The sequence below is a fragment of the Pituophis catenifer genome, unplaced genomic scaffold (assembly GCF_029215685.1).
Source record: "Pituophis catenifer annectens isolate HBS135680 unplaced genomic scaffold, rPitCat1.0.hap2 SCAF_2, whole genome shotgun sequence".
Classification (NCBI taxonomy): Eukaryota; Metazoa; Chordata; class Lepidosauria; order Squamata; family Colubridae; genus Pituophis; species Pituophis catenifer.
Window position 1 is genome coordinate 136,083,289 of NW_027256882.1, and position 12,544 is coordinate 136,095,832.

The 12,544-nt window shown below is 39.4% G+C and overlaps 1 protein-coding gene across 4 annotated transcripts in view; it reads right to left on the minus strand.

The window, feature by feature from the left end:
* The window catches only part of MBTD1 (mbt domain containing 1), a 50,110-nt gene that overhangs the window by 18,063 nt on the left and 19,503 nt on the right, over nucleotides 1-12,544 (minus strand). For all 4 annotated transcript variants that reach the window (XM_070937616.1, XM_070937615.1, XM_070937614.1 and 1 more), the window contains exons 9-14: nucleotides 11,585-11,819; nucleotides 11,288-11,343; nucleotides 8,776-8,880; nucleotides 7,317-7,464; nucleotides 4,250-4,332; nucleotides 704-938 (exon numbers count right to left, since the gene is read on the minus strand). In XM_070937616.1, the coding sequence (XP_070793717.1) occupies nucleotides 704-938; nucleotides 4,250-4,332; nucleotides 7,317-7,464; nucleotides 8,776-8,880; nucleotides 11,288-11,343; nucleotides 11,585-11,819 (862 nt within the window). The remainder of the gene's footprint in view (nucleotides 1-703; nucleotides 939-4,249; nucleotides 4,333-7,316; nucleotides 7,465-8,775; nucleotides 8,881-11,287; nucleotides 11,344-11,584; nucleotides 11,820-12,544) is intronic.

A 12,544-nucleotide genomic window follows, 5' to 3' on the forward strand; every position in this document is an offset into this window, starting at 1 on the left:
ACAACCATATGGGTGGTATATCTCCATAGTAGGTGAAGAACCTTCTATAGCTATGGAGAATTTTTGTCGGAAGCTATGCCTTGTACTATACATATCCCTGGGCATAGTTCTCCCTTCCAGTTAATTTTCAATTGCCACAATAGTAATTACCTTTTTAAACACTGCTGGGAAAAAAAAGACACAATTTCTCTTTTAATTATTTGCCAACATTTTCTATCCATCTTTTAGGTTTATCGTTAACAACATTTTATTCCTTCCTCATTTCATTACAGATTTAAGAGCCCAAATTACCATAACCCAGAAAATGAGTATTTATGGGATGAGGAGTGCCTATCCTACTACATAATAAATTAAAAGATCTGAAGGAACGGCAAACCTGGACCACGTAGTAAAATAAAGATCTTTCCAACTAAGCTTATATATCTATGAAAACTTTATTATAAACAAATATATATTGTAACACATTTTAGTAAAACGAGTTCTTAGTCTTTAAACAAATGTAAAAATAAAGCTGAAGCTATAAGAACATTTTGAAGGAAGATCAAATTAGATCAGGCAATTCTGAGTTACTAACTAAATGCCTGAGATGACTGAGGCAGTTGGAAACTTGGCAGAATTTCAAAAATGAAGACAAAATTATTGCTGTAGGGATCTGCTAAATATCAAAAATGGAAGATTCTATAAAAGATCAACAGTAACTTACATTGTGATGCAGGAGGCTGTAGCTGGTAACCTGTTAACTGACACCACCCTACAGGATAGAGGTCAGGAGATTCACAGTCTACCCACTGATCATATTCATCCTCCCAACCATCAAAATGTATCCTCAAGAGACGATGGATTATGCGAGTTACTGTGGCCACACATACTAAACGGGGTTCCATGAGATCCACAGCTTCCAGTTTCATTGCAACATGAAACCCATGGTTTGGAACTTCCTGGAACAGGGAAATAATCAAATTTATTACACTAGGTGGATTTGTACATCATCCCAAAGCATTATTTGTTAACTATCATTTGTTGAATAAACAAACACTGTATGGGTTTCCATTATTATATTAAGCCTTCAACACTATTTACAATCCATCATGACTGAGTTCATATAAAGTGCAGAATCCCCACCAAACAAATCACATTATGGCTTAATGCGATGGGATCCAGTCATTATGTGTGAAAATCAAACCCTGACTATAAAAATAGCCACAGAAAAATTGTCTTATCTTAGTAATTCTCTTCATAGCCTCTGGACATTCCTGCTGTTCTGATATTACACAAGCAATGACCAGAAAGAATAAGTGGGACCATTCAAACTCCCAGAACCAGCACTTATATATACATTGCAGTCTGGGTATAAATTCCATGTTTTGGCGATCACAGACACAGATTATCTGACATTGATTCACGTTTAATTTACTTTTTTATGTAATAGAGACAGGATAAGATGAATGGGACAAAAATATACACGCGTAAGTATGAAATTTAGGAGAAATATGTTCTGAAAAAGTTATCAAAGGGGAAAAAAATCTCTTTCCAAAAGATTTCAGGGAGAAGGGCATGTCTCTGTTCTGAGTTTACAACAATCAGATCTTAAGGTATTTTAAGTATTTCCAATATTTTCAGCAATTTTCATTTAGACAGTATATTCGGTCAAGCAGTCTTACTGCTTATTTGTGATTAGACCAATTTTATCCCTTCATATTAGTCCTCGAATTTGCAATGCTTTGGGAAGCAGAAGCACACAACAAAAAAAGTATGGTGAACTCGGTCATACTTTTACCCTTAAATTTAACATGAGATTGCTATGGAAAGCTTGTTTGCTGGATAGTTACATTTCTGTGTGGGACTGAATTATATATGCATGTAATAGGCAAATAGGCTTAGAATATGAATGGACCCAAATAATATATAAGACATTAATCAATATTCTTAAGTATACCAATATAAAAACAAGTTACAAAATTTATAATATCCACTTTCTAGAACACCAAGATCGTATATATCGGGAGCCGAAAGCGTGCATGCACGCGTGACAGCGTGCATGTGCCCACACCCATAATGCAATGTCCCGTGTGTCCCGCCCCCTGCGCATGTACGTGTGAAACCCACTATGCTCCCCCCACCCCCTGCGTATGCACGTGCGACCCCCCGCACTCCCCCTGCCCCCTGCACATGTGCACGCGACTCCCCCACGCCCCATTTTGGCCCTAGCAGGTCTCCCTGAAGCCTCCTGGGACCAGAAATAGGATGTAGGGGGGCACCCCCATGCATGCATGTGCAACCGCACCGCCCCCGTGCGCATGCCCCCCCCTGTGCGGATGTGCGCACATCTCCCACATACGTGGCAGAGACCCGAAAATCAGCTGCCCGGCAGGAGACGCGCACACATGCATGGTGGAGCTGACCGAGGGCGACGGCTTGCGTGCCCGCAGAGATGGCTCTGTGTGCCACCTGTGGCACATGTACCAAAGGTTCGCCATCACAGGTATATATTGTCAAATAGTATGTTCAATATAGGCCAAAGCAATAGTTCAGATGAGGTTGAACTTCCCCAGACTGATGCACAGCTTGGGGGAGGGGTGTTCCTCCTTGACTCAGAGGTCCTGCTTGATGAGCAGTCATGGCTAGGGGATCTTGCATAGATTCATCTTATGTGTCAATTGTGTCTTTTCCTGGCCTTCCAGTCACCTCCTGTCTGAATTACTGCAATGCGTTTTAAATGGGACTGCACCTGAAAACTACTCAGAAATTGCAACTGGTCCAGAACACAGTATGGCAGCAGTCGTTTCATGTTTACTGGATGATTGAGACATTTTTTTTAAAGGCTAGCAGTTTCAATATGCTAAAGATATAAAATGACGAAATCCATATGATAAGTGCTTGCTTCACTATTGTCTTATTTTGCTTTAAAATCCATGAACCTATTCCTATAGTTATAGGAGGAGTAATTTGGTTTAAATATGTGAATACAATTTTGAATTATAAATAAAACATTTGGTATTTGTCACTGCATGCATAACTATTGATTAGGGCACAATAAAAAAGATTACATGTTTATGATGAAGAGACAGTGCCATAGCAGATTTACAAGTTTGGATTTATTATATGTTTCCTTATGAACCAGTTCTTTCTTAATAGAGAAATACTGTTTCTCTCAAGTTACAGTAATGCTGCTTTTAAAACTAAGCTATTTTTCATGTGTATATTTGGGGCATTTTTTGTTTTCCCTTCTGTTTTTTTCCTCCCTTTCTCTCTCTATACTAAATCAAAGCAATTATTTACCAAGATAAAACACATACACAGAGAGAGAGAGAAAAAAAAAACTCACTTGCATCCTCTAGAAGACTTGTGTGTCTATTTACTGATACAGTATATCAATAACTTTAAACATCTGCAAACATTTCAAAGTGGTTTAGTAGCATTCTCTCCTATTTTTCCATACAACTCAGAGAATTAGGTTGTTGTGAGTTATAATGATTCTTTATGTCACTGATTGCCAGCATATTCATGCACAGCAGAATACTATACTTCAGAGCAGCCATATGTCCATTCTTCAGAGATCTCATGTGAGCCTTCTAAAGGAACCGGCTGCTTTAAAGCTTCAAGATGTAATATTTTCTTTATATAAAAATATTTTACTGAGCACAATTCTATCTAGTGACTTTGTGGACACATTCATGAACTTTGCCACTATCTTCTTCCAAAATTATTTCATTTCTTTCTTTAAAAGACTGCATTCCTCATAATCCTCCAGCAAAATCCTAACTAGATCTGACCTGCTTAACTTTTCCAAGACCAGCCAAGGCTGGCAAGAATTCTAATCCCCATTTAATCAGGAAACTCCTAAATGATTTAGGCTGAGGCCTGTCTCTCAGTTAATTGTTATGAGGATTGGAGGGCTCAGGAAAAAGACAGAACATACCAAGAATTACTATATTCAATTCAAAATTCCTATTCAGATGAAAGTTATTCATATTCCCTAAAATAATCCCAACTGAGTTTCTGAAGTTACTAGAGTGTCATGTTATAATGCTATATTTCTATTCAATAAACAATGTTTCATGATTTAAAACATATATACTAAATTAATGAAAAAGTATTATACCTCACACAAATTGTCTTTTCCATTTTAAAAACATTTTCTGTAATAGCTAGACATAGACAATTTCTGGCTCGGGGGGGGGGAGGCAGGAAACAAAAAAACCATAGGCATGTTACAATGATCAAATTTCTGGTCTGTATACCAGCTTACCTTGTTAAAGAATTTGACGGGGGCTGCTATTGAACCTGTTTCCCTGAGGTAGTCAAACCATTTGAAAGGTAGTTTTGCATAACCTACAAGTTAATAGTTATTATATAATAACACTGTAAGGAAATATTCTGATCCTAAATAAAATACATATGTACTACTGTGTTTTTATTGATGTCCTATAATACAATTTTATGAGATTCATAAAATAAAAACTTTAAAATACAGGAAGAATACAAACTGTTAAAAATAAAAGTCACAATAAAAATGTATTTTTACCACTGAGTTACTAGGGGCAGGTCTTGAGAATGTTATCTGGGATGAGTTTGATCCTGTGACCCCTGAGGACGTGGACAGGATTCTGGGTAGACTGAATGCGACCACTTGTTTATTGGACCCGTGTCCCTCCTGGTTAGTGCTGGCTTCTTGGGAGGTGACACGAGGCTGGTTCCAGGGGAGTATAAATGCTTCTCTGGGTGAGGGTGTCTTTCCTGCCGCCTTGAAAGAGGCGATGGTGAGGCCTCTCCTCAAGAAGCCTTCCCTGGACCCGGCAATGTTGGTAAATTATCGTCCGGTCTCCAACCTTCGTTTTGTGGCGAAGGTTGTTGAGAGTGTGGTTGCGCAACAGCTTCCCCAGCACCTGGATGAAATGACGTATCTGGATCCGTTCCAGTCGGGCTTCAGGCCCGGGTACAGCACGGAAACGGCATTGGTCGCGTTGGTCGATGATCTCTGGAGGGCTCGGGACAGGGGGTGCTCCTCTGTCCTGGTCCTGTTAGATCTCTCAGCGGCTTTTGATACCATCGACCATGGTATCATGCTGCACCGGTTGGAGGAGTTAGGGTGGGAGGCACTGTGTTGCGGTGGTTCTTCTCCTTTCTCTCTGACCGGTCGCAGTCTGTGTTGACAGGGGGACAGAGGTCGACCCCGAGGCCCCTCATATGTGGGGTGCCGCAAGGGTCGGTCCTCTCACCTCTCCTGTTCAACATTTATGTGAAGCCGCTGGGCGAGATCATCCGTGGTTTCGGGGTGGAGTACCATCAGTACGCTGATGACACCCAGCTGTACATCTCCACCCCGGATCACCCCAACGATGCCCTTGAAGTGATGTCCCGGTGCCTGGAGGCCGTACGGATCTGGATGGGGACGAACAGGCTCAGGCTCAACCCATCCAAGACCGAGTGGCTGTGGTTTCCGACGTCCCGATATAGCCAGTTGACGCCATCACTGACTATTGGGGGCGAATCATTGGCCCCCACAGAGAGGGCTCGCAACTTGGGTGTCCTCCTGGATTCACGGCTGTCTTTAGAAGAGCACTTGACAGCCGTGACCGGGAGGATTTTTTATCAGGTCCGCCTGATTCGCCAGTTGCGTCCCTTTCTGGATCGGGACTCGTTACGCACGGTCACTCATGCCCTCGTCACCTCCCGCCTGGACTATTGTAATGCTCTCTACATGGGGCTCCCCTTGAAGAGCACCCGGAGGCTCCAACTGGCGCAGAGTGCGGCCGCGCGGATGGTAATGGGAGCGACATGGCGCTCCCATGTAACACCTCTCCTGCGCGAGCTGCACTGGGTCCCGGTGGTCTTCCGGGTGCGCTTCAAGGTTTTGGTTACCACCTTTAAAGCGCTCCATGGCTTAGGGCCTGGTTATTTACGGGACCGCCTACTACCACCAATAGCCTCCCACCGGCCAGTACGCTCTCATAGAGAGGGACTCCTCCGGGTGCCGTCAGCCAAACAGTGTCGACTGGCGGCCCCTAGGGGGAGAGCCTTCTCTGTGGGGGCACCTACCATCTGGAATGAGCTCCCCCCCGGAGATACGGAGGATCCCGGATCTGCGCTCCTTCCGCCGTGCTGTGAAGACCTTTTTATTCCATCAAGCGGGCTTGGCCTGATCTCTTCCCTTTTTAAATATGTAAATTTTAATCTGTTTTTAAATTATTGGGGTATTTTAATTTGTCTGGGCCAAAAAGTTTAATTTGATTTTATCAGGTTTTTAAATTTTGTGTATTTATGTATTTTATTGTTGGCTGTTCACCGCCCTGAGTCCTTCGGGAGTAGGGCGGTATACAAATCAAATAAAACTAAACTAAAAAACTAAACTACATAAATTATTTGAAAGGACTCTAGTGCCAAAAAAATTCCTAAAGGCTGCTATACAAACCTCTTTGGCTTCACTGTTCTATAACCAAAGAAACAGAAAGCCCTCTTCCAAAGAGTTGTTGGCCTGTCTTCATCTGAGGGCAGCAGTTGAAGCAAAGCCTTTAAAGATGAGCATTCATACATATATCAAGTTCCTAAGCGAAGTAATCAATCTAGCCCAGTATTGACTACTCTGTCAAGAAAATCTCAGGAAGAAAACTTATCAAACCATAAAAAGCCCTACAGTATTCATAGGTGAAGCTGAGGATGGAACCTGGGACATATACGTATATACAGCAGATACATATATAACACCTATGTTTTATTTCTGAGTCACAGCACTTTTTGCAGTAGGATCATCATTGGAAAGAAAGGGACCTCAAACACATACAAATCACTCTTGAACAAAAGGTAGCTCGGTGAGAACTTGCAAGAAGGTCTCTGCAATGTGCTGATGGTTTATTACATACTTATTTTAGCAGTTTTGTTTTAGGCTTTTTAAAAATTTTTGTATTTTAGCTTTATTATTTATTTTTTTTTAACTATAAATTGCTTAAACCATTCATTAATGGTGAGACAATCTAACCTGCCCTAATTAACTAAGGAGTCGCTACACTACTATTAGTAGTTAATTTCTTCTGAAATTATACACAACAGCAGCAGGGCAATTCCTTTAGTCTTTGCTCTGTAAAGTCCTTGGAGGAAGCAAGGCAAAGAAAGAAAATGATACATCCAAACCAAGTCCTCCAAAAGCCATTATAAGAAATAGCAAAATATCATATTCTGCTCAACTGCTGGCTAAGCAACTCCAAACTATCTCTGGAGAAAAGGACAAATGTTTTACAAGCCAATATATGAGTATTATTCCACAAAAAAATTCAAAATGTGTTTGTATATATACATATAGAACAAGAAAACATGAATACCTCGGGGTGGAGTTAGTTCTATCATGTTAATTTCACAGAAACCAACAGGGAATATAGAAGGGGAGGTTGCATGGTAACAAAACCAGTCAGACCCATCAGCTGCCTCAGATCCATCAATCCCAATCATAAGATATCCATCTGCTAATACCTAGAATTAAATGTAGAAAATTAATACAAAGCAGTGCAAGGCGGAAAAACATGACGTGACAGGTAATTCATCTGCCACAGGGTTTGAAACATAAAGATAATTTTTCATCAGATTTCTCTAAGAATCATGGTTATATTAAACCATAAAGTCTCCCTTTAGTCAAGCTTAATTCCTAGTGACATGAACACTTGTGTTGTTTTCTTAGCAACGATACAACCTATATGCCGCTGTCTTCTTCCAGAATGCTGTTTTGACTTCCCAATCTAATTTACTGCCCTAGGACTTCTTAGTGACCATCCAGCTTAAATGGGCAACTCTGTAACTTTTTTCAAGATAAATCATGGTCAACTAAGTATATAATATATTGGTACTTTTACAAATGACTCTGATTTTCATATGGGGTACAAATAATCCACCAACTACCATATTTTTTGGAGTATAAGACGCACCTTTCCTCCCCCTAAAAGGGGGTGAAAATTTAGGTGCGTCTTATACATCGAATGTAGCCCCGCCCACTCACTGGCCCCCATCCTTTGGCCTCTGCCTCGCAGCAGTTACCTCCTTGCAAGCAAACAGCAAGAAAAAACAGCTCCTTTCAGCTTCAGCACAGCCTAATTAGCACAAGTTGATTAGATCGGCCTCCCGACTCTCAGCTGATTTGCTCTCAGCTGTTTTGCGCAGGGCTCTGCTGCTTGCTGCAAAGAGGTAAATTGCTGGAGCAGATTTTTTTTTCCTTGTGCTAATCAAGCTATGCTAAAAATGAGAATGAAAGTAAAGCAGGCTGTTTGCTGCAAGGAGGAAAAATTGCTCAGAGGCAGAGGGAGATTTCTTTTTCTTTTCCTCACCAAAAAAGGTAGGTGCGTCTTATACTCCTACAGTAGTTCCTCGTTCAGCTCCTTTATATAAATAGCCCATATGTTATGCAATTGCTCCAAATAATCTATAGTGTTGTCATTTTATGGGCTCCTTTTAACACACATGGGAATTAATGTAATATTAGGTAGAATTTAAAACAGGTGTGTCCCACTTGTGGCTCACAGACTACATGCAGCTCTAAACAGCTAGTAATGCGGCCCCACATGATCATAAACTTTTATTATTAAGTGATTTATATATATTTATTATATATTTTATATGCAGCCAACCAAATTCCTCTTCATGCAATGCAACCCAGACAAGCCAAAAGGTTGGACACCCATGATTTAGAATATTAAATAAACAATTATTTAAATAGACTGTTTCCCTGTGAATGTAGAGGGAAAAATGGCCCTAATAGCTGCCTCCAGTACAAGGTAAGTTAATTATCTTTACCTTTCTAATTGTTGCCACGCATATAGCAGAAAGATTTAATGGATCTATGGCTTCCAATTTCATTCCCTCTTTGAACCATTCTCCACTGGACTCAGCTTCTTTTACCTAAAAAATACCCATAGTATACATTGACATGTGGCAAAAAAAAAAAAAAACAAAACAGACCAAAACAGCTGTTAAGGCATTATTTTCTATGCAGAGTATTCAGTTTTTCTGTATGTATTTTAGATGCATCACTCAAATACAAATTCATTTCTCTTTTTTTATTTATTTTATTTTATTGAAGTAAATACTTAAAAACACAATCAAGCAAAAAGAGAATTCAGAAGTACCGAAAAAATAAGCAGTATAAAATGTCAAAGTAACATTAGTTTAATGCTATATATTAAAGTACCATGCATTTTCAGAACATTATTTAGATTGAGTCAATATGCAATAAATAGCAATAGCCATAATATGAATCATATTGGAGAGAATTACCATATTTTTCAGAGTATAAAACGCACCTTTTTCCCCCAAAAAAGAGGGTGAAAATCTGAGTGCGTTTTAAACTCTGAATGTAGCCCCACCCAGCTTCTCAAACGGAGGTTTCAGAGGCTGAAAAAAGCATCAGAAACAAAGCTTCAGAAAAAAAGCCCCCAAACAGAGCTTCAGAGGCTTTTTTTCTGAAGCTCTGTTTCGGAGGCTTTCAGAGGCAGGAAAAAATTTTTTCTGAAACAAAGTTTCAGATGTTTCAGAGGCAGAAAAAAAAAGCAAAAAAAAAAAAAAAGCAACCAAGGAACTTGTTACTAAAATTCACCCCTGGGAACAGCTGATTGGGGTATTCCAGGAGGCCCATCCACCTGCCAATCAGCTTTTTTTCTTATTTTCCTCCCCAAAAACTAAGGTGCGCCTTATACTCTGGTGCGTCTTATACTCCAAAAAATATGGTAATATGTCTATTTAATCTAAGAGTACTACCCTTATTTAGTAATTCAAACAAAGGTCTAGGTATTAAAGCCTTGGGTTAAAAGAAACGAGTTAAAAGAGTTCAAATGCAATACATGTCTCTATGTAGAATTATAATGCATAGATGGTTTCCAAGTTGAATTAAATTCTGTATCAGACTTATTTTTCAAATACTGTATGAAATTATTTTTTTGATAGTGATGCATATTTCCACAATTTAATTTGTCATTCTACAGTATACATTATATTGATTTTTCCACTCTTTGAGAGTGGAAGGGTTGTCTGCTAGATTGATTTCAGTCCACATTGGCAGGAGGGTGGGTGTTAGGACACACACCCTCAATGAAACAGTCCTGCTCTCAAAGAGCTGGAAAAGTTCACAGCACAGGCCCAGAGAGACTTTTAGTCCAGGGTGTTTGAAGCATGGAGCACTTGCAGCCAGGCTGGCTCCAAATGTTCCATGCTAAAATCCCTTTCGCCAGACTTTTCAACCAGCGTCTCTGAGAGTGCAGGGGCTGCCTGTCAGATTTCACGCTACTCTCTGTGAAGCAACTCTGTTGTTCTCAAAGATGCTGGTTCTAAAAAGCCCTTTTCCCCTTTCAGAAAGATCGCATTTGCTGACAAGCCAGCAAAAAGGATCTTTCTGAAATGGTTAGAAAAGCCTTTCTCTCACTTTAAAAAGATCACACTTGCTAGCCAGCTAGCAAATGAAATCTTTCTAAGGGGGTGGGGGTGGGGGGTGGATTACTTCTGCTTTAGAAAGATAGCATTTGCTGGTATTTTTGTAGCCCTTCTCCTTTTCAAAAAGATTGTATTGTCAGGCTTTCTAGCCAAAAAAACCAAACAAAAAACAAACAAACAAACAAACAAACAAACATTAGCGAATGCAGCGTTTCTAAAGACTGGAAAGGCTAGTCCTGAGATGGGAGGGGAACAGCATGGCTTCAAGGTCTGAGCTTCATTTCTTCAGCCCAGTGCAAAAATTCTTTTTTACTCATGGAGGGCAGCTGCTTGACCTCTTTCTGTTTAACCCCACATGCAGTGCCTTAATGATCACACTTGGGAGAGCCAGGCAATCATGTGCCTCACTTAATGAGTATCAGGACTTGCAACTATAATAGGCAGGCTCCATTACAATCATAAGACAAGGACTACCTGTACTGAAGCAAGGGATGATAAATGTGGGCTAATTCTTTTTCTATATTTATCCCATCCTGTTTTTATGGCACCAAGCCAAAGTTATTTATGTAAACTACCTTGGAGTCCCTTTCCCTCAACAGAGGCAGTGTAGCCATTAACAGGATGTAATCCAATCTGTAATCCAAGTTAGACAGTTAGCTTGCTAAAGTAGTTTGAAAGTTGGAACTGCAATCCTGCTCATTCATTGTAAAAATCTGAAGCTTCAAGTTACTTGCCTTTGCCACTTGTTTAATACTTTGTCTTATCTTATTGGAGTAATCATTTGAAATATTAAGTGCTGATAAACTGTACCTATTAAATTCTTACATTTTCCAAAATTAATAATTTCTTCAATATAAATACAATTTCTTCTAAAATATCATACCTTAGCAAATAAATGTGAGGATGCATCAATTTGACCATCTTGCTTCTTGATTATATCTTTGAAGAGAAAGGAAAAATTAAAGCTGCCTCCTCCACTACTTGAAAATCATAATCTCCTAAAAGTATTATGTCAAAAATATAACTGATAAAAACAAAGTGGAACAATTTGAATGTTGACACAAGTATTAATGTAATAGCATATTTGTGGCAGAGAATGGTGTTACAGTATAATTTTAAATGCCTTTATCTAAAAGAACAAATGCTATTCGCTCAGTTTCATTGCTACATCCTAACTTACCAGATCTTTTGAATCGATGTCCTATACTCCGAGACCAACCAATAGGATGAATGAGTGGGCTGTACATATGGCACCAGAAGTCATCTGTTTTGTCCTCACTTTCTTCATACACTAGTCTTAACCTGCCTCCAATTACGCTGTCAACAATTGCTACCCGTGTTCGGCAGAGGTGTGTTTTATCGACAACTTCTACTCTCATAGAAGGCTTGAAAGGATACTGCATACTTTCAGATACCTTGAAACAAGTAATTGTGCAGCATTAATTCATGTGTACCTGCAAATATTTATTATCCAAAATACTATCCGCAAAGGTCTGTATATGTTAAAACTAGTTTTCAGAGAATACAAGTAGCAGAATTCCAAATGTCAATAGAATCTAATAGTGTGTGTTTGGATAGATAGATAGATAGATAGATAGATAGATAGATAGATAGATAGATAGATAATACCCTAACCTAAACCTAAACCTAACCCAGCATTCCTCCTCCTGTCAAGCCAATAATAAAATTTGTTCCAGATTTCATAATACTCTTGTTCTTATCTTTAAGTTCCAGTCAGTCTGTCCATTTCTGCACAAGTTAATATTTTAGCTAACACTTCTTCTTCTGTGGGGGGTCTCTTTATTTTTCCATTTTTGTGCAAAGGCCAATCTTGCTGCTGTTAAAATATGTAACATTAGATAAATTGTACCCTTGTTGTAGTTGCCTTCTATGATGCCCAGTAAAAAAAATTCCGGTTTTGAATCTATATTTTGCGTTAATATCTCTTCTAGCCATTGTTTTATCTGATGCCAGAATTTTATAGCTTTTGGGCATTCCCACATGTGGTAAAAAGTCCCTGGCACTGCATCACACTTCCAACACATTGATGAATATTTTTACTTATTTTTGCTAGTCTTGTGGGTGGGAGATGCCACCTATAGAACATCTTGTATTAATTTTCTTTGTTCGTAGTAGCTAG